We start from the raw sequence: 25,176 nt of genomic DNA on the forward strand, positions 1-25,176 counted from the left end.
TCCCTCACCCTGTGCCCCTCCCGTGTGCCCCTGCTCCTCTCCCCATCTCCCCCCATTTTTCGGTACATCCCCTTGCCTCCACCCCACACCCAAAGGGTGCCTCGCGGCGTCCCCCCAGGGCCCCCATTCACTTCCTGGCCCCATAAACCCATCCCTGGGGTGCAACACTTCCCCCCAGGCACCGCCACGCAGGGGTGGCAGGAGAGGAAACTGCAGCGGGGAAGGGGAGGGCTCTGGGCCGGGGGGGGCCGCGGTGCTGCCCCTCCAGCATCCCTGCACCCCAAAAGTGACCTCTGGTGGGGGTGTCCGGGGTTGCTCGCTGCTTTTCAGCAGGCATGGGGGGGGTCGGGTCGCGGAGTGGGGCCGTGCGGGGGGGATGGGGGGGGGACCCCTGCACCCCGAGGCTGGGAACGGGCAGGCACCAGGACCCTGCACCCGCAACACGTCACCCGGCGCAGGCTCACAGCCTCTGACGTGACGCGGCGTGACGGAGCGTGACGTCACAAGTGCGACTTGTCCCCCCCCGCCGCCGACCACCCCCGGCTCCTGCCACCGCCCACCAGCCGGAGCTCCCCCGCAGGGCCCGCGCCACGCCCCGCACACACGTGTGCACACGCACATACATGTGCACATACATACATGTGCACACACACACATACATGTGCACACACACACATGCATGTGCACACACAAATACATGTGCACATACACATACATGTGCACACACACACATACATGTGCACATACATACATATGCACACACACATACATGTGCACATACACATACATGTGCACACACAAATACATGTGCACATACACATACCTGTGCACACACACATGCACGCACACATACATGTGCACACACACGTGCACACACATAAATGTGCACACACACGCAGACACGTGCACATACACGTACATGTGCACACACACATGTGCGCACACGTGCACACACACATGTGCACACACACATACATGTGCACACATACATGTGCACACACACACATGTGCACACACACAAATGTGCATACACGCATACATGTGCATGCACACATACATGTGCACACACACGTGTGCACACACACCTGCATGTGCGCATGCACATAAATGTACACACAAACATACATGCACACACACATATATGTGCACTCATACACACATGTGCACTCACACACATACATGTGCACATACACGTGCACACACATACATGTGCCCACATACATACATGTGCACATACACATACATGTGCACACGCACGTGCACACACATAAAGGTGCACACACATACATGTGCACACATACATGTGCACACGCACGTGCACACACATAAAGGTGCGCACACATACATGTGCACACACACATACATGTGCACTCACACATGTGCACGCACGTGTGCACACACAGACATGTACACACAGACACGTGTGCACACACACACATGTGAGCTCACACACGCGTGTACACGCGTGTCCCCTTGCTGCCACACAGGGGCACACACGTGCTGCTGGCAGCGTGTCCCCAGGTGTCCCACACCCTGCTCTACCCCATCCCGTGCACCCACTGCCACCCCATTGCCTACTAGTGGGGGTTCCAGGACAAGCCCCGCCCAGAGGACACCCCACCAAGGGGACACGGGAGCCCCTTGGGCCATTGGTGGCAGGAGGTGGCCGTGCTGGGATGTCCCACCTCCATGTCTCCGGTGGGACCCCCCCATGGGTCCCCCCCCTTCCAGGCCAGCCCTGTTGCCTCTGTCAATCAGCCCTGGCCCCATGCCCAAGTGCTGGAACATGGAGGCCCTGGAGCTGCTCCTGGTCTGGGTGCTGGCAGGCGAGTGGTGGCCCCGTCACCCACTGGGGGGACACGGCCGGGCTGGGAGACCCCAGTGGGGACCGGATGGAGGCACCCCCAAAGCGGGGTGGGGTGGGGGGTGCTGGTCAGATGGGACAGAGCTCAGTGGAGCCATCCTGGCCCTGCTGCCAGACGGGTCTGGGACAAGGTGGGGGGAGAGGGGGTGAGTGGGACCTCTCCGGAGATCCGGGGGAAGTGGGGGGCTGCTGTCCCCCTCCCTGTCCCCGTCCTTGTCCCTTTCCCCGTCCCTGTCCCCATTCCCACCCCTTCCTAAATATAGCCGGCCCGCTATCCCGAGGCACTCGGCTGCAGGGAACATTCCTGGCCCTGTTGTGTTCCCGGGAGCTCTGGGCAATGGGGAAACTGAGGCAGGGAGGAGCCACGGTGCCCAGCCCTGGCTCTAGCTCTGTCCCTGGCCACAGCTGTGGTCCCAGGGGAGTCCCAGGGCACCCTCCCCGACCACCACGTCCTCGCTGACCACCGCGTCTCCTCCGAGACCGGAGCTGTCTTTGTCCATGAGCTGAAGCGGGAGCTGTTCCTGGATGCCTTCCTCACCTGGAGCGAGGATGATGGTGGTAAGGGCCAGGAGAGTGCAGTGGGGATGCGGAGGAGTCCTGTAGGGCCTGTGGGGGCTGGGACTGTTAATGGGGAACCCTGACTAAGCCTGCTCCCCACCAGCCATGACACCAGCTGGGTCGTGTCTCCATCTGTCCCTCCTTCTACACAGTCTGGTAAACCTACACCCATCCCACCCCCCATCCATCCCACCCCTCATCCATTCTATCCTCCATCCATCCCACCCGTCATCCATCCTATCCTCCATCCATCCCACTCTGCATCCATGCTATCCTCCATCCATCCCACCCCTCATCCATTCTATCCTCCATCCATCCCACCCCTCATCCATCCTATCCTCCATCCATCCCACCCCTCATCCATCCTATCCTCCATCCATCCCACTCTGCATCCATGCTATCCTCCATCCATCCCACCCCTCATCCATCCTATCCTCCATCCATCCCACTCTGCATCCATGCTATCCGCAATCCATCTCACCCCATATCCATCCCACCCCCCATCCATCCCACCCCTCATCCATCCTACCCTCCATCCACCCCACCCCCTATCCCTCTCATCCCCTATCCATCCCACCCTCCATCCATCCCACTCTGCATCCATTCTATCCTCCATCCATCTCACCCATCATCCATCCTATCCTCCATCCATCCCACCCCTCATCCATCCTATCCTCCATCCATCCCACTCTGCATCCATGCTATCCTCAATCCATCTCACCCCCTATCCATCCCACCCCCCATCCATCTCATCCCTCATCCATCCTACCCTCCATCCACCCCACCCCCTATCCCTCTCATCCCCTATCCATCCCACCCCCCATCCATCCCACTCCCCATCCATGCCACCCCACATCCATCTCACCCTGCATCCATGCTGTTCTCTGTCCATCCCTCCACCCCACCCCGCCCCTCCACCCATCTGGGGCCTGCCAAGCATTGCCCCATCACACTGTTGAAGTCACCCAGGAGCAGCACGCCTTTATCCCCCCCATTTAGGCTCTGAGGGTCATCTCCATTGGAGTCATTCACCCCCAAAAGGGGAGCAGGACCTCCCCAGGGCCCAGCTGGTGCAGGGACCACTCCTGCTTCCTTGTGGGGACCAGTTGGATGGGGAAGGGCTTGTAGGGCTGTGGCACAGCCCTTGTGTGGCACATGAATCCCAATGTCTGTGTCCTGCTACCCACAGCCACCCCCATCACCTTCCATGCTCACCTCCGGGACCACCCGGACCTTCCGCGGTGGCTGCGGTACATCCAGCGTGACCCCCACCAGCCAGGATACCTCTATGGTTGCCCCACGGCCACCGAGGTCGGCACCCACACCATTGAGGTAGGTGTCCCCCCTCCCGGCCCTGTGCTGGGGAGAGTGGGGTTGGCACCTTTGGGGGTGTTCCGTCTGTTGGCAGGTCCTGGCATACAATCGGCTCACCTACGAGACAGTGGCTCAGCGCCTCGTCATCACCATCATCCGCTCTCCACGTAAGGGCTGTGCCCCCCAAACCGCACCGGGATGCCCCTGCATGCAGTGTCCCCATGGGTGCCACATGTCCCTGCAGGCGGGGAGCTGCCGTTCCGAGGTGAGTTCCTGGTGGGTAACAGGAACGTGGAGGAGCTGCTGCCCACAGCCGCGCAGGACATCTTCCTGCAGGCCACGGCAGGCGTCTGGGAGCAGGATGATCTCCAAGTCATCAATATCACCTCAGCCCTGGACCGCGGTGGCCGCGTCCCACTGCCCATCGAGGGGCGCAAGGAGGGGTATGAGCAGCACTGGAGGTGCTCCCCAGCAGACCCCAGCCTCCATGTGTGGGTCTGGGGGTGACCTGCAGCTGCCCCACAGGGTCTATGTGTCAGTGGGGTCCCGCGGACCCTTCTCAAGGTGCCTGACATCGGCCGCCTTGGCGCAGAGCCGCTTCCTCTGCAGCCTGGGCCAGCAGCCCCTTGCCTCCTGCTACGACACCTTCGCCCCCCGCTTCTCCATACGCTGGTGCAACCTCACCCTGGTGAGACCCACGTCCCCATCCCCTGTGCAGCGACACCCGTGGGGACCCCACCAGTAACCATCACCCCACTGCAGCTGCAGGTCTGGCCCAGCCCCACAGAGCCGGGGCCCACGTGGGGTTCCGGAGTACTGGAGGAGGGTGGGGATTTCCAGTTCCCCACCGAGGTGCCCCCCCAGGACCTGCTGCCCGGCTTCCTGGTGACGCTGCTGGTGCCGCTGGCAGTGGCCGCGCTGCTCTTCCTGCTCCTGGGACACCTCATGTGCTGCCGCAGGGAGGGAGTGTGAGTTGGGGGGGTCCCCACCCCCAGGTGCCCACCCCTCAGCCGTGGTGGCCACAGGACCACCTGGGGTGAGAGCCCTTTGCACCATTGTTACATTTCCTCTGTTTTGTAGGCAAAAACGGGACTTGGAGACATCTGAGTGAGTCTGTGCACCCAGGATGAGGGGCTGAGGGGGGCTGGGAGGGCTTTGTCATGGCCAAGCATGAGGAAGGCCAGCAGGACTAGGAACAGGGACGGGAACAGTTATCTCTCTGGTGCAGCACAAAGGTGTCCCCATCCCAAAGGGTACCCCCGAGGCCCCCTCCTCCCCTCCCCAAATGTCGGTGTCCCCAGTAACCCCCCACAGACACGGGCTGGAGCACAAGAGCTGTTTTACTTCTCCAATAGCCTTGCAGGACTCAACAGCACTGAGCAGGACCCCACAGATGGAGGGGCAGACCTCGATGATGAGGGACCAACCCCAGTGATGGGGTGCAGACCCCAAGGCTGGGTTCCAGACCCCAGTAATGTGGGACCAACCCCAGTGATGGGGTGCAGACCCCATGGCTGGGTGGCCTTACTCCACTGATGGGGAGCAAACAGCTCGTGATGTGGTGACCGACCCCACCAAGCCCCTTCCCCAGAAGGCTGTGGGTGGGAAGGGGGGGGCGCAGCATCCACTTGTCCTTCCCCCACAGCATCCAGCTCTTCCACCACACCACGATCCACGGGGACACGCAGGAGCTGAGGCACATGGCCGGCAGCAGGGACGTCCCACGGCCCCTTTCCACCCTTCCCATGTTCAACGTCCGCACGGGGCAGCGCATCAACCCCCTACCCGGAGCCACAGATGGAGCCCGTGTCCCGCTCCTCCCACAGTGATGCCGGGGCAAGGAGACACAACCCCAGGGACAGGGATGGATGAAGGGGTGTCAGGACACTTTTGTGGGGACCTCACAGTTGTTGTCACCTACCTGGGGGTGTCCCTGCTGTGGGGTGGGTTTCAGCTGATAAAGTGGCCATTGAGTGATGGATGTGGCTTTTTCTGCTTTATTTTTGGCTGTTTTCTGGGGGGTGGGTGAAGAGGGAGGTTTTGGGGTGCAGCCTGCTTTTGGGCTCCTCTGGCTGCAAACTGCATTGAGTTGGCCAGTTCTTTACCCCAGCCAGCCCCAGGTGCTGCTGGGCTGGTGCCCTGGTCTACCCTCCCCATTGGTGCTGGTTCTGCACCCCACTGCCGCCCTTTTCAGCCGCTTCACTATGTCCGGGTGCCCTCCTCCCACCCTACTTCATCCATGATCCCCCCCAAGCCCTGCGAAGGGAAAGGGGCTCGTGGAGAGTAGGGATGGGGGTAGGGACAGGGACAGGAGGGGGAACGCAGTCCCAGGGACCCACAATGGCACCCGCAGCACCCCAATGTCTCCCGGCTCACCTGGGTCCTTGTGCCCTGCAGGATGGTGCCTGGAGCTCACCCCTTTCCACCGCGCAGACCCAGGCATCCCGCTCAGCACCCTCAAACCCCTCCCCGGTCCCCCGGGGGTCCCCCCAGCCCAGCCCCTCACCTCCAAAGAAAAAGCTTCTTTCAGAGCGCCGTCCGTCCGTCCGTCCCCCCCCCCCCGGCACGGGGCAGGCGCCAGGGTGGGGGTTAAGAAAACAGGAGGGGGGCCCAGGGAGGAACAAGAGGAACCATTGATGGGCTGGGGCAGGCGAAGAGAAAGGAGCCATTGAGGTCTTGTCCTGGTGCCTGCGAAGCCCCGCGCCCACCGTGGGGGTAATCTGGGGGAGCCGAGGGTGGCACTTGGGGAAACACGCGTGAGCTGCTGGTGCTGCCCGGCTGCCCTTGCACCAGGGAGTGTGCGCAGCATGAGCTGGGGTGGATGGTGCTGGCATGGTGGGGGGGACCTGCAGTGGGTGCACCCACTTGTCATGGCACCCATGCACCATGGCATCCATGCACCACACCCATGCACCATGGCACCCATGCACTGTAGCACCCATGTACTATGGCACTCATGCACCGTGGCACCTCCAGCCACCCTCCATGTCCCCATTTGTTCCCCCATGTCTCCCCCCATTCGGGGAGGGGACAACCCCAAAGTTCCCTCCCCCCCAGATCCAGCCCAACCGTCCTTGCTGGGGATTCCCCCTTCCTTCCTCTCCCCCGCCCCAGGGCAGCGGGGGCTGAGCGAGGAGGAGGAGGAGGCCGGGGGCCGTGGTGGGGTGGGAGGACGGTGGGGCTGGAGCACAGAAGCACAGGAGCGCAGGAGCAGAGCGGGAGCACCCGGGACGGAGGACGAGGAGCTCCCAAGCCCGTGCATCCCCCCCAGGATCCCCACGGCGAACCCCGAGAGTGAAGAGCAGAGCAGGTTGGTCGGATCATTTCACATGCTTTATTTCAGCAGTCAAAAAAAGAAAAATAATAGATAATTAAAAAAAAAAAAAGAACAATTTCAAATTATTATACATTATACAAACACGGTACAGAGCCGGGAGATGCCCGAGCGTCCGCCGGGAAATGAGCCGGCAAATGGGGTGGGTTCGTGCCCCATAGGCGATGCAGAGATGGATGGGTGGGTGGATAGATGCAGGGATGGATGGATGGATGAAGGGATGGGGAGAAAGCTGCTGGAAGATGAGAGCAGAGCTGAAGATCCACATGCTTAACCTGGAAAGTGCAGTTTTCCTTATTCCCTTTCAAGGCTTTGAGTTGTGCTGGCTCTACTTTGCGTTTGCTCCGGGATTTGCTTGTGGGATGGGCTGGGGGTTGAATAGCACCTTTAGAAAACTCACCAGTGGAGCTGGACAGCAAAGAAAGGGGGGAAAGAATCAAACAGAGGGAAATGAAGATAAATCGAGGTGAGTCTTTGGAGGCGGTAGCACCAGGCGGCCCCAGGCTCGGGTGTTTCGGGACCGGAATGAAAGAGAATTAACCAAAAACCAGGCTAAAAATCCCTGGGGGTGAGAAACCTCAATGACTCCTGAGAGACCTTGAATGGATGAAAATGAACACCAAAGAGCAATAGAGCAACAAAACAAGGGGAAAAGTGGGAACATTAGACTAAAACATTAGCACCTTTGCTCTGAACCTGGCAGGAAAGTCCCGGCACAGCAGAAAAAAAAAAAAAAAAACCCAAACGAAGCTAAAACTACACGAAAATGAAACAAAAATACCCCCAAAATGCGACAAATCTTTAACCCCGGTGAGGTAGCCTTCCGGAAAAGGGGAGCGCGGAGCGAGGGTTCGGGTCTGCGGCGCCGGGGCAGCGGCTGCTCCCCTGGAGTGCTTGGGAATGGGCTGTTGTGGCTGCCTGAATGGGAAGAAAAGAAAGCAAAAAGAAAGAAAAGGACCCAAAACCAAGAACCAAACCAAAGGGAAGGGGGAGAGGGGTAACCCCCAAACCCAAGCAGCGAATCAGAACCAAAGGTTGAGCATCTTCCTTGCAGCGAAAACATGAACAGGCTGATGAGATGCAAGAAGCAAAGAGGGTCTGGGGGGGAATGAGGGGTTCGGGGATCCCGGTGCTTCAGATGAGGCTCTGCTGGGCGAGTTGAACCCAACGATGGGGAGGGGAGGGGGCAAGCAAAGCGAACCCACGTCCTGGTGATTTGGTTTGAAAAGTCATTTATTTTTTATTCTTTTTTTTTTTTTTTTTTGGGTTTAATGCTTTTTAGGGGTTTTTTTTAGGTTTTTCTGGCATAGTTTTAGAGACGCTGGATAGAAACCGACACAAATTCGAGTCCATGTGAAATTTTCTCCTTTTTTTTGGCTTTTTTTTGTCTGTTTTTATTATTATTATCATTATTATTACTCTCTCCTGTCACGTGTGGGGCATCCGGTTTACAAGAAGCAGACAGGGCCAATGTCGATGCCGAATTCCTGGTCTGGAGCGCCAACATCCATGGGAGCCAAATCGATGATGGGCAGGCGAGAGGTCTTTGTTGTCTTGTACTCGATGACTGTCTTGCCCCAGGCGCCGGTGTGACTCTGTGGGGAGCTCAGGATCAGCCCCGTGCCCACCACACATCCCCACCACCACACCGGGACCATCCCCGGCCCCACTCACCGTGCAGCTGTCCTCGGTGACACCGTAGGTGAAGCGGCTGTTGCCTTCAGCCCTGATCTCAATCTCATTGGCACCTTGGAGGAGAAGGGCCTTCTTCAGGTTGCCAGTGTCCTGGTCCATGTAGGCAACACTGTTTTTGCAGTGGTAGGTGATGTTCTGGGAGGCCTCGGTGGCCATCAGGCGGAGGAAGGTCAGCTGGATGGCGACGTCGGCGGGGTTGGAGCCCTCACCACCATACTCGAACTGCCGGAGAAGAGGCATTAGGCACCACGGAGCTGGTTGTCCATCCCGGTTGTCCCCCCCTCCTCATCCCCATGCTAACCTGGAAGCCGTCGCTCATTGTCTCGCCAAACCAGATGTGCTTCTTCTCTTTGGGGTTCTTGCTGAGGTACCAGTTCTTCTGGGCAATGGTGGCCTGGGTTGGGTAGACGCATGTCTCGCCTGTCTCCATGTTACAGTAGACCTTGATGGCATCCAGGTTGCAGCCTTGGTTGGGGTCGATCCAGTATTCACCTGTGGGGTAGAGGGAGGAGGGTGAAGGAGTGGGAAGCGAGGCAGGTGGCCATGATGGATAGAGGATGGAGATGAAGAGCAGCCATAAGGGATGGAGGATAGAGGTGAGGAGTAGCCATGGAGGATGGAGGTGAGGAGCAGGGGGAGGGTCAGAGGATGGAGGGATAGGTGAGGGGTAGCTGTGAGAGATGGAGGATGAATAGATAGCAGGTGGAGGTGGAGAGCAGCCATGAGAGATGGAGGAGGGAGGTGAGGAGCAGGTAGGAGGGATCGGGGGGTGGAGCATGAGGTTGAGCAACAGCCATGAGGAACAGAGGAAGGAGGTGAGGAAGAGCCGCAAGCAACGGAGAGTGAAGGAATGGAGGATGGAGGTGAGAAGCAGCCACAAGAGGTAGAGGATGGAGGTGAGAGTAGCCATGAGAGATAGGATAGAGGAATTAAACTGAGGCTCAACCAGAGGTGATGGAAGAAGGATGGAAGTGAGGAGCAGGCAGATAGGACAGAGGGATGGAAGTGTGAGCACCTCAGAGGGCACCAGCAGGGACACTGACCGCTCTTCCAGTCGCCGTGGCACATCTTGAGATCGCGGCAGGTACGGGCAGGGTTCTTGCGGGTGCCCTCAGGGCTGCGGATGTTCTCAATCTGTTGGCTCAGGCTCTTGAGGGTGGTGTCAACCTCCAGGTCCCGGTCACGCATCACGTTGGCATCATCGGCTCTGTAGTAGCGCCCACCATCATGAGCCTTCTCCTGGGGCGGCTGGGGCAGGAAGCTGAAGTCGAAGCCACCGCTGGGGGGGCCAGGAGGACCAGGGGGGCCAGGAGGGCCAGGGGGACCCTGCAGGAGGAGGATAATGGTAAGCAGGAGATGAAGGCTGGCAGCTTCGGGCAGGCAGCAGCACAGGGTCCAATACATACGACAGGGCCGACGTCGCCAGTGCGACCACGGGGGCCAGGGGGACCGATGGGACCGGGCAGCCCGTTGAGACCGTCTTTGCCAGCAGCACCAGCAGAGCCAGGAGGACCCTGTGGGAGAAGAGAAGGGGTGAGCATGGCCATCATTCCCATTAGGAGCCTGGTGACAGTAGGGACTTTCTCCCTGGGATGCTCCAGTGGAGACTGGAGTCTGACTCAGCTGAGGACTTACTCTTGGACCAGCAGGACCAGAAGCACCAGAAGGACCTTGTTCACCAGGAGAGCCCTGTGCAAAGCAAGAAACAAGAAGAGGTGTTGTGAGAATCTTGCTTTGGTTCTAGGATGTGTGGCAACACCCAGGGCCACCATCACCCACCCCATAGCACTTACAGGAGGACCAGGTGGGCCCTGGAGACCAGAGAAGCCTCTATGACCCTTCATGCCTCTGTCACCCTGTTCACCGGTTTCACCTTTGTCACCACGGGGACCTTGTGGACCCTGGAGGAGGAGGAAGATGTGTTGAGCAGGGTACGGGACACCTACTGCCCCTGTGCACACAGGGACACAGAAGCACCAAGGAGGATGGAGGCAAACACCAACTTACAGCAGGACCACGAGCACCAGCAGGACCAGGGGGGCCAGCAGGACCTTGAGGACCCTGGAACAGGAGAGAAGGGGGCAGGTTAGAGCACGCTCCACCTTCTGCTGGCAGCACCATCCCGGGCAGGGTGGCAGACCCTGCATTCCCAGGAAGCTCCCTCCAGCACTGGGAGCAGATCCCAGGGCCAGACCTGAGCCCGCAGTGGGTCTGCAGGGCCAGCCCTTGCTCTAGATCCTGAGCCTGGGGTGACCCCTGGGCTGGGAGCAGGTGAGGGGGGTGCAGGGCAGAGCAGCACTTACTGTCTCACCGCGATCTCCGCTCTTGCCAGCAGGACCGACAGGGCCAGGGGCACCGGGGGCACCGGGAGCACCAGGGGGGCCGGCAGGGCCGGTCTCACCACGGTCACCCTGTGAGGAGGAAGAGGAGGAAGAAGAGGAGAGGTCAGTGTGAGCCAGCACAGCCCCACCATCCATTCCCATGGCTGCCCACTCACCTTGGGACCAGCAGCACCATCACGACCAGGGGCACCTTCAGCACCGGGAGCACCCTACAGAGGAGCAGAGACCTCTCATGAGGGCAGGACAGGGCTAACAGGGGCCTGAGTGTCACCACGTTCACGAGTGCCATGAGTTGGCAAGTCCTCAGTGAGCGCAGCAAGTCCAATGCTGACAGGGGGGACGTGTCCATGACTCCCAACATCGATGGTTGCCCACAGCCACTCACCTCACGTCCAGCTTCACCGGGGGGCCCAGCCAGGCCGGGGGGGCCCATGGGGCCGGGAGGACCGCGCTCACCGGGAGAACCGGAGGGACCTTGTTTGCCGGGTTCACCCTGCGGAGGGGAGAGGACGGGGGCGGGGTCAGACACCGTCAAGCATCTTCCATGGGTTGGTACAATCCCGGGGCGGTTCCGTCATCAGGGAGCCCCCAGGTACTCACCGAGGGGCCGGGCAGCCCAGGGAAGCCTCTCTCGCCTCTCTGTCCGGGGAGACCAACGACACCGCGCTGACCAGCGATACCTTGGGGTCCGGGGGTGCCAGGAGCACCCTGGGGAGGACAAACAGCACCTCAGGGTGCTGCAGCGGCGGGGGGCACCCTCCCGATGGAGGGCATTGCTGAGGGGTTGATGCCCCCGTGGGATGGGTGGTGCCCGCATCCCTGGCTCCACATCAGGGGTGACTTACGATGGGTCCATCAGCACCAGGGGAGCCCTTCTCGCCGGGGGGACCGGGGGGGCCTGCAGGGCCAGGCTCACCGGGGCGGCCAGCGGGGCCAGTTTCACCACGGGGTCCTTTGCCACCTTCCTTCCCACTGGGGCCGGGGGGGCCGGGGAGGCCGATGTTCCCCTGGGCAGAGGCAGAGACACAGAGGCGATGCCGTCAGACCCAGCTGAAGCAAGGCCAGGGGTGTCCCAGCACCAACTGGAACATGGAAGGGATGGGAGCCCAGCACCAGCACCCTCCTGGCACCCACTTCTCACCCCACCGGGGTACTCACAGAGGGGCCGGGGGGACCGACTCTTCCAGCAGCACCAGGAAAACCAGTAGCACCCTGTACGGGGGAAAAGATGGAATCAGGAGGGTCCTGGTCCAGGCATCACCTGACCCCCAGGAGAGCAGTGCCAGGGGACACCACAGGGAGCCCTGGGGCTGGTGGCCAGGAGGGAAGCGTCCATCCAGGGGGGCCTGGGGCTGATTTGGTGTGTGGGGAGATAAAGGGAAACTCCCGCCTTCCCCTCTGCTCCATCTCTCCGCGGATGAAGCCACCCAGGTCACTGTTGTCCCCCCATAAGGTTTTGGGGTGCAGGGAAGTGCTGAAGCTTCCCTCTGCCCCATGCGTTGGGGTTGGAGTGAGGCACAGGGGGGTTTTAAACCACCTCAGGGATGTTTGTGCCTGGGGGAAGTCCCCAAAACAGCCCCCCACACACACACAAGGCTGGTACTCACAGGGGGTCCAGCGCTACCACGAGCACCTTTGGGACCAGGAGCACCAACAGCACCCTGTGGAGGAGGAAGAAGAGGAGAGGGGTGAGCTGTACTGTGGGGCTGCACCCCTAAGGGGTTTGGGGTATGGGGAGCTACTTACGGCAGGGCCAGGAGCACCAGTGGGGCCAGCAGGGCCAGGGGGACCAGCATCACCCTTGGCTCCAGCATCACCAGTTTCACCTTTAGCACCAGGCTGGCCATCAGCACCCTGTGGGGAGCAGAGAGGGGTGAGCCAGGGGGGCTCAGCATCCCCCCAATGGGGCAGGATCAGGCACCCTGGGAAGAGGGGAAAGAGGAAATCACTTACGGGGGGGCCAGCAAATCCAGCAGGACCGGGAGGGCCGGGCTCACCACGGTCACCCTGCGAGGGACAGCAAGACAGAGGCGTGACACTGAGAAAGAGACAGGCACCCATGGCCACCAACGGGTGGGCACCACGGCCGGGGCAGGGGGACACTTACGGGAGCACCACGGGCACCAGTGGGACCAGCAGGACCCGGGGGACCGGCTTCCCCCTGGAAAAGGGGAGGGAAACCAAAACACGGAGGTCAGGGCTGTGTCAAGCAGGTGGCGGCAGGGACCAGGACACATCCGTCCCTGTGCAGTGGCCCTACCTTGTCACCGGGAGCACCAGCGGGGCCAGGAGGGCCAATGGGACCGGTCAGACCTCGGAGACCGTCTTTACCAGGAGCGCCATCAGCACCTTTGGGACCGGGGTCACCCTGGTAGAGGAAGATGATGGCAGGTGAAGCACAGCAGCACTGTGGCACCCTGGACCTTCATCCTCCCTGCAGGAGGCTGGGAGCATCCCTCTCCTCCCAGGGAAGAGCTGGGCTTAGCGAGGGGATGTCTCCAAGCACCATGCTCTGGTGGGGACATTGGTAGCACTGAGCATCCCCTCTGCAGGGTGCTAATCCCATGAGCCCTGGCTTTGGGGAGTGTATCCAGCCCCGATGAGGTGGAAGCAGGGATGGTCAGGAGCAGGGCATGGAAGCGGGGGACAGCAGGATTTGGGGGCAAAACATACTCTGTCACCCTTGGCGCCTGGCAGGCCAGCAGCACCACGCTCTCCGGGCATACCCTGCAGACCGGGAGGCCCTTGGTTCCCAGGGGCACCAGGAGCACCAGCATCACCCTGGGATGGAGAGACAGGAAATGGATGTTAGCGAGAGCCCAGCCTCAACACCAGCCCCAGCAAAGGGGGCAAAGCCAAAACCCCCACCCCCCTTGACATCTGCACCCTGAGAGCCAGGACCTCGCTCCTACCTTAGCACCATCATTACCGGGAGCACCATTAGCACCACGAGGACCTTGGGGACCGGGGGGGCCTTGGACACCACGTTCTCCAGGGAATCCTCTCTCGCCCTGGAGTGGGGAGGCAGGAGAGGGGCCAAGGCCATGAGGGGCACAGTGGGTGCTGGAGGGTGCCACGACCCGGCTGGGCAGTGAGTGGGGTTCAACCTACCCTGGCACCGGCGGGACCGGGGGCACCGGCATCTCCGGGGACACCCTGTGAGGGAGGGAGAGAGCCAGGGTCAGGATGGGAACAGGGGACCCTGGGATGCCCCCAAGGATGGGGAGGGTCCTGCAGTCCTGGGGGCACAGCACGGGGCTGGGGTCCCCACTGCTCGCAGAGACCTCCAGAGGCTGCATGGAGCACATGGTCACAGGGTGCACTGGGGGCACCCATCAGCAGCCCCCAGCCCTGTGGTGGGGAGGGCACAGGGGGGGGTCCCATGTCATGGCCATGCTCAGCCACACTCACCTGCTCACCAGGCTTGCCAGCCTCACCAGGGGGGCCAGCGGGGCCCGGCAGACCCTGGGGGGAAGAAGAGGAACAATGAGGCACCACAGAGGTGGTGACCACAAGGGACAAGGAAAGGGCCAGCATCACCCCCACCGTGGATGGCTGGTGCCTGCACAAGGGATGGGGACACCTCTCACCTGGAAGCCAGGAGCACCAGCAGGACCTTGTTCACCTCTTTCTCCAGCAGGACCCTGTGGTGGACAGGACAAGCATCAGAGGGGTGGTGCTCAGTCAGCTCCAGTGGCCAAGGGTGGCCAAGGGCTCACTGATACTCACGGTAGGGCCAGGAGGACCTTGGGCACCAGCTTCACCGTCTTTGCCAGCAGCACCCTGTGGAAGAGGAGGGAGATCAGAGCATGACCCCAAAGGGACTCTGCACTCCCAGGAGCGGGACATGGGTCTGGATGTGGCCATCACATCCCCTGAGGGCCGGGAAGAGCCCCGCTGAGCTACATCACCTCCCACGCCGACTCATGGCCTCCCTCGTCCCTGGGGCTTTCCCAGACCCATCCCAGCCCCCCCACACCAGGGGGAAGCTCCCAGGCAAGCTTTCACTGGGCTGAGCTCTGGTGCATACGTACCACAGCGCCGGGGGGGCCGGGAGCACCCCTCTCACCGGGTTTGCCAGGCTCACCCTAGAAGGAAAAGAGCAGGAGGAGATCCATGACGGAACCACCACGGCAAGTGGCAGGAGCCTGCAGGCTTGGGCCGGATGGAGGCAGTCCCTGAGGGGGACACATCCCCAGAGCCACCCCACCACCAGGTGGTGGCAGTGGGATCCGCCATGGACCAGAGCTCCTGCATCCATGGGGACGTGTCACCTCTGGCAGCTCCCATTCACTCACCGCAGCACCTTTGGGACCAGGGAAACCCATCACACCAGCTTGACCTCTGGCTCCAGGGGGGCCGGGGGGACCGGGGCGCCCATCTTGACCAGCAGGACCCTGTTATGGGGGGAGCGAGAGAGCCCCCTGTTAGCAGAGCCCAGGGTGAGCCAAGGCAGGAGCGGGGCACAGGGGGCACAACTTACAGGGGGGCCAGTCTTGCCATCGGGGCCGGGGCTCCCAGGGCTTCCAGTCAGACCCTGCAGGACAGCGCGAGGTTCATGAGGAGCTCAGGAATCCCAAGGGATGCTTCAGCGGATGTGAGCATCCCAGAAAGCGGCTTCACCGCCGGCATGGAGAGCACAGACCCCTGTGCCTGCCTGGCAGCACTCACCTTGGCACCAGGCAGGCCGGGCTCCCCAGGGCGTCCAGCTTCACCAGGAGATCCTTTGGGGCCAACGGGGCCGGGGGAGCCGCGCTCGCCGGGGGGACCCTGGGGACGGGTGGGAGAGGGGACAGAGTTACCCCATCAGGGGTGGCAGTGGCATTAGGCCACTGCATGGAGACGGGTGAGAGACACTCAGTGTCCCCACTGAGGACATTCTCACCCAGACAGGAGGGAGATGTGGGAACCTACCTTGGGGCCAGCGATGCCATCACCACCAGGGAAACCACGGCTGCCAGGAGCACCCTGCGAGGGACACAGAGGGGTCAGTGTGGAGACAGGGGGTGACCTCGGGGGTGCAGGGGAGGGATGCAGGGATGTGGGATCTGGTGTCCTGTGTTGGAAGAGGCTGGGGATGTCCCCGCGTGTGTGTCTGTCCCCAAGCACTGACAAGGCTCAGCTGCTGAACATCAGGAGATGGGAGGAGGATGGGGACGTGGACAGGAACCTGGTGGGGATGAGACAGGGCTGTTCCTACTCACACGTTCACCAGCGGGGCCGGGAAGCCCAGCGGGGCCTGGCTCACCACGAGCGCCTCTCTTGCCTTCCTCGCCAGCTGGGCCAGGGGGACCTTGGACACCAGCAGGGCCCTGGGGAAGAAGGGGAAGGGATGAGCACCCAGTGCAGGGAGCCAGGAGGGGCTGAAACCCCCAGGGGATGGAGGGGATCACTTACGGGTTCGCCTTTGGCACCAGTGTCTCCCTTGCTGCCTGGAGCACCAGGTTCACCCTGGAGGAGGAGAAGAGGGAAAAACCATTGAACACCAGATCAAAGAGCAAAGGGAGCCCTGAGCCACATCCTGCTCCGCATCTCTCCGCCCCAGCGCCATCCTGCACTCGAGCATCCTGCACTGAAGCAGACACCTCTGGGTCGGACAGCAGCTCGCTGGAGCAGGGATCAGCCCACGGCAGGAGACGGATGGAGGCGTCCGGGGATACTCACGCTGTTACCCTTGGGGCCGGGGGCACCGCTGGGACCCTGGGGTCCAGAGGGGCCGCGTGCACCAGGGAAGCCAGGAGCACCTGCAATGCCCGGAGCACCCTGGAAGAGGCAGATGGTGGTGAGGGAGCAGCTCAGGCCCTCAGCCCAGAGCCGGGTCAGGGGCAGTGGACACTCACGGTTGCTCCCTTGGCACCAGGTTGACCATCAGCACCGGGGTTGCCCTGTGGAGAGGAGGAGGAGGAGGAGGAGGAGGGTTACACTGGGGTTGGCAGGACATGAGGCAAAGGGCAGGGAGTTGTTGGATGTGACTCACAGCAGGACCAGCAGCGCCAGCAGGGCCAGGGGGACCGGGCTCACCACGGACACCCTGGGGACCTTCACTGCCACGAGCACCCTGGGGACCGGTTTCACCCTGGGGAGAAAGAGGAGGGAGGAAGAAGCATGAGCACAAGGGCTGCCATGAGACCCTGACACGGCTGAGTTCCCCCTCATCATCTTCTTTCCAGTGGAGGCAAAGCCATGAGAGGTGCCCATGGGGCTTGGCTGGGGACATCTCCATCCAGTGACACAGGCAGCCCACAGCACTTTGGGCTTTCTTCGTTTTGGGCCACATGAGGCACTCATGTGGTGCTTGATCCTTCTCCCCATCCCTTCGCTCCCAGTTTCCACCAGTTCTTCCCAGACCAGGAGATGCCATTTGGCAGGAGGTGCTCAGGCAGGTCCTACCTTAGCACCAGCAGCACCGGGGAAGCCAGGGGGACCAGCGGGGCCAGTTGGACCCTAGACAGGAGAGAGGGCAGGAGTCAGAGCAGGGATTCCACCTCCACATCTGGTTTTCCAGGCAGGAGAGGTCTGGCTCTGGCCACGGCAGAGCTGGAATGGGATCTCCCTCTGGAGCAGCCAGAGCCACTTCCGCTGCTGGGCTCCGGGGGTTACTTACGGGAGGACCGGCAGCACCGGGAGCACCATCGTTACCACGAGCACCCTGAGGCAGAGGAGGCGCCGTTAGTGATGCCCAGTGGCAGTAGTGGTGCCCACGCCCCCCCCCCCCCATGCATGGGGGGGCTCAGGCCTGCCCCAGGATACTCACAGCAGGGCCAGAGGGACCGGGACGGCCTCTCTCACCGGGAAGACCACGAGGACCCTGCGGAGGGCAGAGGACACGTTTGGTGACCAGGGGAGATGCTTTCCCCTTCCCAGGCCTCCTCCCATCCCTTGCATCTCCTGGTCCTGCCTGCAGGGTTAAACCCCTTCCCACCCCATTCTCTGGGTACCCCTGGGGAAGCATCCCTGTGGATGAGCTGGATCCCCATCACATCTTGCCCTCAATCCCCTCCCCACCGTGGTTCCCATGGTTCCCAGCACTCACCATCTGCCCAGGTGCTCCGTTCTCTCCTGGGCTGCCAGGCTCACCCTAGGAGAAAGGACAACATTGAAGGACCTGCTCCAGAGGGGGGCAGCTGCAATGGCTTTGTACCAGGATGACAAAGGTGATGCTGCCGCCGCTCCTCACCTTGGGGCCAGCAGGACCAGGTTCACCCTTAGCACCATCCAGACCACTGAAGCCCTGAGCAGCAGGAGAAAGAAGAGTGGGGGTGTCAGGAGGGGCACCCCAGTGAGGTCGGGCTCCCCCTCCCCTAAACCCTACAGACATGGGAGGGAGGGAGGAAGGACTCACTCTGTGACCCTTCATGCCCGGCAGACCGGCAGTTCCTGGGAGACCACGTGCACCCTAGAGGAAAGGGGACACGGTGATGGAGGTGCCTAAGGTGGGGTGTCCCGCACCCCGTTACCAGCGTCCCCAAGGGGAACAGGCAGCTGGTGTCACATCCTTGCATCTAGCCATGGTGGGGTGTCCCCATGGGGAGGGCATCTCACCTGGGGGCCGGGGGGGCCGCGCTCTCCGGGGCGGCCGGGCTTTCCAGCTTCACCCTAAGGACAAGGACACTGGGTTGGTGGCACATCCCCTGCCTGCCTGAGGGGGGCTGGCAGGGCCACCAGGCCCAAACGAGGTGGGGGACACCATTCACAGGCCACTTACATCATCTCCATTCTTGCCAGGGGGGCCAGCGGGACCACGGGGACCCATGGGACCCTAGGAGAGATGCGGGGCAGGGGTGAGGGTGCTGTGTTTGATGGCTGGCCCCTGTCACCCTGACCCATTCCCAAGGCTGCGATGCCCTGGAGCAGGAGACAGAGTGGCCATGGCCAGGGCTGGGAATAGGAAGCCTCATCCGCATCCCTGCAGGATGAGGTTGGAGGAGGAGGTGGCAGGACTCACAGAAGCACCGGGCTCCCCAGGTTCACCAGGGGGACCTTGGAAACCTTGAGGACCCTGTGGGGCAGTGGGAGAAAATGGGGGAGGAAAGGAAAAATGGGTTAGAAAATGAGAAGATTGGGCCTGAAGACCCCATTGGCAATGGCACTGTGTGTGTGTGTGTGTGTGCGCGTGCATGCGTGGGTATGTGTGTGTGTGTCTGGTTGCTCCTGCAGCTTGTCCCCACATGCTTCCATAGCCATTGGGAATGGCCAGATGCCCCATCCCTCCCTTGTCTCATCCCATCCCACCCAAAGGGGCCCCTGGGGCTACTCATCCCCAAAACAAGAGAGGAGGATGAGGAGGAGGAAAAGGAAGAGGAAGATACTCACAGGAGCACCAGGAGGACCTGGGAGACCGCGGGGGCCAGCGGGACCCTGGGAAGGAGAATGGGAAGTGGTGCTAAGTGGCTGCATGTCACCTTGGCCCCATCCCTGTCCCCAGTGCCACTCTATTGCTGTCTCCACTGAACCCCATCACCACCCCACCACCATCCCATCCCTGTCCCTGTCACCACCCCCATCCCTGTTCCCATTGCCATCCCATCCCTATCTTCATTGCCACCCCATACCCATCTTCATTGCCACCCCATCCCCACCCAACCCATCCCCATCACCACCCCCATCCCTGTTCCCATTGTCACTCTATTACTGTCCCCATTGAACCCCATCACCCCCCCACCATCCCATCCCTCTCCCCATCACCAACCCCATCCCTGTTCCCATCATCATCCCATCCCTATCCTCATTGCCACCCCATCCCTGTCCCCACCACCACTCATTCCTTGTCCCCCTTACCATCCATTCTGTATCTCCATTGCCATCCTATTCCTGTCCCCGTTGCCACACACCCCATTACCATCCATCCCTGTTCCCAACCCTGTAACCATCATCAGCCATCCCCAGTCCCCATCACCACCCCATTGCTGTCCCCAGTGAACCCCATCCTTGTCCCCATTGCCACCCCATCCCTGTCCCCATCACCACCCCATCCCTGTCCCCATCACCAACCATTCCCTGTTCTCATTGCATCCCATCCCTATCCCTATTCCTATTGTCAACCCATCACCACCCCATCCCTGTCCCCATCACCTCCAGGACCAACAACCCTCCCCATGCCTCCCACTTCCCACCACTCAGTATCCTCAGCATCATCAGCACAAGCAGCACTTGAGGCACCTCACCCTTTTCACAGCCCCCTTATGCCCCCACTGTGCCCCCCCCAGGCACCTCCCCAGTGCTCACCATGGGGCCAGGCACAGCCATGCCTCCAGCTTTCTCGTCGTAGCCGTAAGACATTTGAGGAGCGAAGTTCTGTGGGGGGGGAGGGGAGGGGTGTGAGCGAGGCACAGGCACCCCCTCGGGGGCTTCACCCCAGGGGGACTTCCCCTCCATACTCACTCCGCCGAGGCCTGGAGGGCCGGGGGGGCCGGGAGGCCCCGGGAGGCCGGGCTGTCCGGGGATGCCATCTCTGCCAGGGGGGCCGGGGAGTCCCTGTCGGGGGGGGTGGAAGAGAAGAAGAGGGTGAGCCCAGCGGGACCGGGGTCCCGGCTGCGCTGGGGCGTCTGTGGGGTGATACCCACCCTGTCTCCTTTGGGGCCGGTGTCTCCCTTAGGACCCTGGTGAGGAGAGATGAAGCCTTGGTTAGCAAAGGGGTTCACAAACAACCGGGGGTGTCGCTGGGTTTGGGGGGGACAAGGAGCCCTTACCTCTACTCCAGCGCTTTCTGGGTAGACAGGGGAGGCTGCGGGAGAAAGGAGGGGTGTTTGGAGGATCCCGCTGTAACCCCCTTCCCGCAGCCCAAACACCACGGGGATGGGCACTGAGCCATGGGGACCGTGCCACCGGGGGTGGGGGGTGGGGGCGGGACGGGACGGGGACGGGGCGGTACCGTCGGTGTCGGGACAGATGGGGCAGCATTCTCCAAAGGGGATCTCAGCGTTGGGGCAGTCGGAGGTGTCCTCACAGATCACCTCGTCGCAGAGGATGTTGCCGCTGTCGCAGACGCAAATCTGACAGGGTTCTGGTTTCCACACATCCTTGTCGTTGTATGTTAGACCATCCTGTATGCAGCTTCCAGTTTGGACTGCGGAGGGCAGGGGGAGATGTGAGGGAGGGGGGCACGGCCCCACACACAGCTCTGCTCTTCCTCTCCCTCCCTTCCATCCCCCTCGCCTCGCTCCTGCAGCTTCTCTCTCTTCATCTGGTTCTCATCATCCCATCGCGGTGACACAGGAAAAGCACCACAATAAACTCTTCCCACATACGCTGGAATTTAAACAAACCCTTCCAGCCAGCTCCAGCTTCCTTACCCCGCCAAGGCAAATACCCCCACGGCGGGCAGGGGGTCAGCGCTGGGGTCCCCTTGTTCACAGGGGACAGGGATGGGATGGGAATGGGACGGGAATGGGACAGGATGAGAGGGGTAGAGTGGGTTGGCCCCAATGTCTGGGCTGAAATTAGATCCAGGCAGCTGCGGGATAGGGCTGGATCAGGCCAGATGGGTTGGGGAAGAAAAGTGCAGAGACTGGAAGCAGGCATGGGGCAGCAAGCCAGAGCCATAGGGCTGCCCCCATGGCAGAGAAGGGGCCTGGAGATGGGGTGTGGCGGTGGCCCTGCCAATGGGCCCCGGCTTGGTGAGAGCAAAAGGAGATGAAAATCAACCTGGGAACTGCAAAACACCCATTGCAAAAGGCAAAGGGAAAAGCGGCTCTTGCAAAGAGGCAAAAGGGAAAAGGGTGAACACCAACTGCAAGAGGCCAAAGGCAGGAAGGGAACTGCAGAACGGCCACTGCAAACAGCAGAACGGCCATTGGAAACTGTGAATGGTAACTGCAAACTGCAGAATGACCTCTGCGGACTGCAGAATGACCTCTGCGGACTGCAGAATGGCCACTGGAAACTGCAGAATGGCCACTGGAAACTGTAAATGGTAACTGCAAACTGCAGAACGGCCACTGCAAACATCAGAACAGCCATTGGAAACTGCAGAATGGCCATTGGAAACCATAACTGGTAACTGGAAACTGCAGAATGGCCACTGGAAACTGCAAATGGCCACTGGAAACTGCAGAATGGCCATTGGAAACTGTAAATGGTAACTGCAAACTGCAGAATGGCCACTGCAACAGCAGAATGGCCATTGGGAACTGTAAATGGTAACTGGAAACTGCAGAATGACCACTGCAAACTGCAAATGGCCACTGGAAACTGCAAATGGCCACTGCAAACTGCAGAGTGGCCAATGTAAATGGCAACTGGAAACTGCAAATAGCGATTGGAAACTGCAGAATAGCAACTGCAAACTGCAGTGGCCACTGCGAAGTGCAGACCGCAGATGTTCAAGTGCAAAATGCCCCCAAAAAAGGGAAAAAAAACCCCTCAAAAAAGGAACAAAATCTCCCCGCGATGCCCAACTGGGTCTGACCCGCGGGTGCCCCCGGCCCTGCTCCGTCCCGGTGCCCCATGCCCGCGGTGCAGGGGGCAGCCGCGGTGGAGCGCAGCGGGGCAGCCCGGTCCCGCCGGGCCAGCCCGGGACGTTTCGCTTATGAATCATCCAGGACTTGTCTAATTCTTTCCTGATGGGTTTTGCAGCTCCCGGGGCCGGGCCCACCCCCCGCTCCCCCGCGCTCCCCCCCTCGCCTCTTCCCCCTCGCTCCCGCGCTCTTTCCCCCCTTTCCCTCCCTGCTCCTCCTCCTCCCCTTCTTCCCCAGCTCCCTCCTTCCCTCCGGCTCCTCTCCACCCTTCCCTCCCGCCCCGCTCTTGGCAGGGCTCCCCGGCTTTCGGCGCCGGCTCAGGCACCCCCCGAACCCCTTCACCCCCGAGTCCCCTCGATCCTCCTTCTCCTCTTGTCTTTCCCCCCCTGGTTTGGGGTGGGTTTTCTGCTCCGGATGCCAACCACCCCTTGACCGGTCCCCAGGCCATGGCAGCCGGACCAAGCGTCGACGATGCCACCCAACCTCATCCCACCACCACCTCGCATCCCAGAGGCGCTGAGTACCGTCACGGATGCCGAACTACTTACTGTCTTCTTCTCCTTGCCCTCGGGTGAGTAGTACAGTGGCTGCTATCAACAGCAGTAACCGAGAATCCACAAAGCTGAACATGTCTAAATATTAGACATGTAGACTCTTTGGGGTCTCTTTTGTTCTTAGGTTGGGGTCATACGGAGCCGATCCAACTCTGGAGCTCCAAATCCAGACCCCAGCAGAAACTTCCTACTGCTCTTGCCCACTCCTTCGCCTCCCCTTATATACGATGTGCCGGCGGAGAGAGGTGGAACCCATCGCAACCAGGGAATTTTGGACAGCCCCTCGGCCAATCAGCGGCACCCAGCGAGTCGGGGGGCACCCCTCAGCCGCCCCCCTCCCCCCCCCGTCTGTCTGTCCATCCATCCTTGCACACGCATGCACAGCCTTGCACATTGGTTCTAGGGTGGGTGAGAAGCGGGTGCTAGGATGGGTTTGGGGGGTTCCCCATCCTGAAGTGTTGGGGGGCTGGATGTGGCCATGCAGGGAGGGGACAGGCAATGTGACATGTGGCACCTGGGGGACCTCAGTGCCATGCAACACTGCAAACACCCCCCATCCATCACCCCCTCCCTACCCCGGGGCTCCCCATCATTCACAAGCACCCTCATACCCCAGCACAGTGCAAAGGCCAAGGACATGAGCACCAGGACCCTGGAGTACCTCTTGGGCCACAATCCCCATGTGGGACCCCCCAACCTTCAGACACCCCAAAAGACCCTAAAAGGAACGCTCTTTTTCAGTCTCTTTTCTCTTTCTATCCATCTTTTCCCCTTTCTCGTCCCCAGCCCTCTCCCTCCTCTCCATCCCGCTTCCCTCTCCCCCCTCCTGGCACACTTCCACAGCCGTTTCCACATTTGAAGGAGCCACGTTGGTTGGAAAAAGCAAAAGCTCCTTGACAATAATCCACAATCAACCATGCAATTTGAGAGGCTGTAATTACACGCCAAAAAATATACGTATTTACCAGGGCTGGGGCATGGTGGGGAGGAAGGAGCCATGCAAAGGGGATGTGGCACCTGGGCAACGGGGGGACACCCACATGAGGGGTGATTTTTAGGGGAATAAGGTGGGAAATGGAGCTGGGGTCTTGCTGAGAGAGGGAGCAAAGAGCTGGGGTGCACAGGGCACTGGGAGCACTGGGCTCAACACAGATGGGAAATCCCTTTCAAGCAGGGTTTTTGCATTAATATATTTATTATTTATCATCTTTAATAGTTATAAATCACTGCAATTGAACAATGAAATGGGGGGGGGGGGGGAAGTCCATCGAAATAGCAAAAATCCACCCAAAACTTGCTCCAAACCCCCCCAACCCCCAGTGACCTCCCCAGCTCTTTCCTTCCAGCTGAAATTCAGTGCAGAGAGGAGAAGCAGCAAACCCACCCAAGGAGGAGTTCTGTGCGCACACACAGACACGCATGCACACGCATGCAGACGGGGACACGCGTGCGCGCGCCGGGAGCAGCTGGCCCTGTATCCATGCATCCGAGACACGTTGCAGTGAGAAGCCTCCACCAATTCTGCCTCAGCGACTCGCAAGCCCTTGGCCGGGCTCCAGCCTGAAGATGTGTCTTTAATTTTTGCAGCATGACAGAAAAGAAAAGAATGTCATCGGGGTTTTTATAATGTTTTTTAAGTTTTTATATGCATGGAGAGGGAGGGAGGGAGGGAAAAGGGGGGGAGATGGGATGGGACGGGATGGGACGGGACGGGACGATGCCACCTCATCAGCCCCCCGGCCACCCGCCCCAGGAATGCAGGAGGGCTCTGTGCAGAGTCTGGGGGCTGGGAGGGAAAAGGGAAGAAATCCCACTCAAAAAAAAAAAAAAAAAAGGAAAATAAAATAATGAGGGTAATAATAAAATTCAAAGAGCCTGGAAAAGCCATTAGGATGCAAGGAAGCGGAATGGGAGACGCCAAGAGTAGGCCTGCTCCAGCTCCTGTGCACCAGGGGTGCGGGATGGGGATGCCCCGAGGTGCTGGATCCTGCACCCACCTTCTGGGGCCATCCCTGGTACCTCGGGGACATTGGACAAGGGGCTGTCACCTGCAGCCACG

General features: G+C 60.8%; 2 protein-coding genes and 1 long non-coding RNA gene across 3 annotated transcripts; 2 read left to right on the forward strand and 1 right to left on the reverse strand.

Moving 5' to 3' along the window:
• Positions 1-1,768: 1,768 nt before the first annotated feature.
• On the forward strand, positions 1,769-5,715 carry LOC136024264 (alpha-sarcoglycan-like). The gene is made up of 9 exons (XM_065699478.1): positions 1,769-1,826; positions 2,216-2,422; positions 3,612-3,754; positions 3,831-3,903; positions 3,981-4,179; positions 4,262-4,424; positions 4,499-4,704; positions 4,817-4,843; positions 5,382-5,715. The coding sequence occupies exons 1-9, from the start codon at positions 1,769-1,771 to the stop codon at positions 5,563-5,565; spliced, it is 1,260 nt and encodes a 419-aa protein (XP_065555550.1). The 3' UTR covers positions 5,566-5,715.
• A 1,336-nt stretch (positions 5,716-7,051) lies between these two features.
• COL1A1 (collagen type I alpha 1 chain) lies at positions 7,052-23,332 on the reverse strand. The gene is made up of 51 exons (XM_065698804.1): positions 23,112-23,332; positions 20,979-21,173; positions 20,797-20,831; positions 20,671-20,706; positions 20,489-20,581; positions 20,333-20,401; positions 19,421-19,465; positions 19,053-19,106; positions 18,813-18,866; positions 18,650-18,703; positions 18,450-18,503; positions 18,285-18,338; positions 18,141-18,185; positions 17,862-17,915; positions 17,712-17,756; positions 17,498-17,551; positions 17,085-17,183; positions 16,948-16,992; positions 16,772-16,870; positions 16,505-16,558; positions 16,312-16,419; positions 16,022-16,075; positions 15,779-15,877; positions 15,591-15,644; positions 15,406-15,504; positions 15,142-15,195; positions 14,837-14,890; positions 14,698-14,751; positions 14,519-14,572; positions 14,219-14,263; positions 14,020-14,118; positions 13,781-13,888; positions 13,368-13,475; positions 13,215-13,268; positions 13,061-13,114; positions 12,854-12,961; positions 12,715-12,768; positions 12,266-12,319; positions 11,953-12,114; positions 11,708-11,815; positions 11,493-11,600; positions 11,263-11,316; positions 11,069-11,176; positions 10,773-10,826; positions 10,559-10,666; positions 10,401-10,454; positions 10,172-10,279; positions 9,809-10,091; positions 9,067-9,257; positions 8,745-8,987; positions 7,052-8,665 (listed from the first exon to the last, which is right to left on the reverse strand). Exons 1-51 carry the CDS (start codon positions 23,191-23,193, stop codon positions 8,519-8,521), a joined length of 4,362 nt encoding a protein of 1,453 aa, XP_065554876.1. The 5' UTR covers positions 23,194-23,332; the 3' UTR covers positions 7,052-8,518.
• LOC136023862 (uncharacterized) lies at positions 22,787-24,744 on the forward strand. Its single transcript, XR_010616719.1, has 2 exons — positions 22,787-23,521; positions 24,464-24,744. It is a non-coding gene; the product is annotated as an uncharacterized LOC136023862 (long non-coding RNA).
• Positions 24,745-25,176: the final 432 nt, after the last annotated feature.

This window comes from Lathamus discolor, chromosome 20 (genome assembly GCF_037157495.1).
Source record: "Lathamus discolor isolate bLatDis1 chromosome 20, bLatDis1.hap1, whole genome shotgun sequence".
Taxonomy (NCBI): domain Eukaryota; kingdom Metazoa; phylum Chordata; class Aves; order Psittaciformes; family Psittacidae; genus Lathamus; species Lathamus discolor.

Coding starts and splice junctions, on each gene's coding strand:
- LOC136024264 (XM_065699478.1), top strand. CDS start 1,769: ATGCCCAAGTGCTGGAACATGGAGGCCCTGGAGCTGCTCCTGGTCTGG. Junction 1,827..2,215: donor CCTGGTCTGGGTGCTGGCAG/GCGAGTGGTGGC, acceptor GGGGAAACTGAG/GCAGGGAGGAGCCACGGTGC. Junction 4,425..4,498: donor GCTGGTGCAACCTCACCCTG/GTGAGACCCACG, acceptor ACCCCACTGCAG/CTGCAGGTCTGGCCCAGCCC.
- COL1A1 (XM_065698804.1), bottom strand. CDS start 23,193: ATGTTCAGCTTTGTGGATTCTCGGTTACTGCTGTTGATAGCAGCCACT. Junction 20,832..20,978: donor CATCTGTCCCGACACCGACG/GTACCGCCCCGT, acceptor TTTCTCCCGCAG/CCTCCCCTGTCTACCCAGAA. Junction 13,889..14,019: donor CCGGTAATGATGGTGCTAAG/GTAGGAGCGAGG, acceptor TCTCCATCCCAG/GGTGATGCTGGTGCTCCTGG.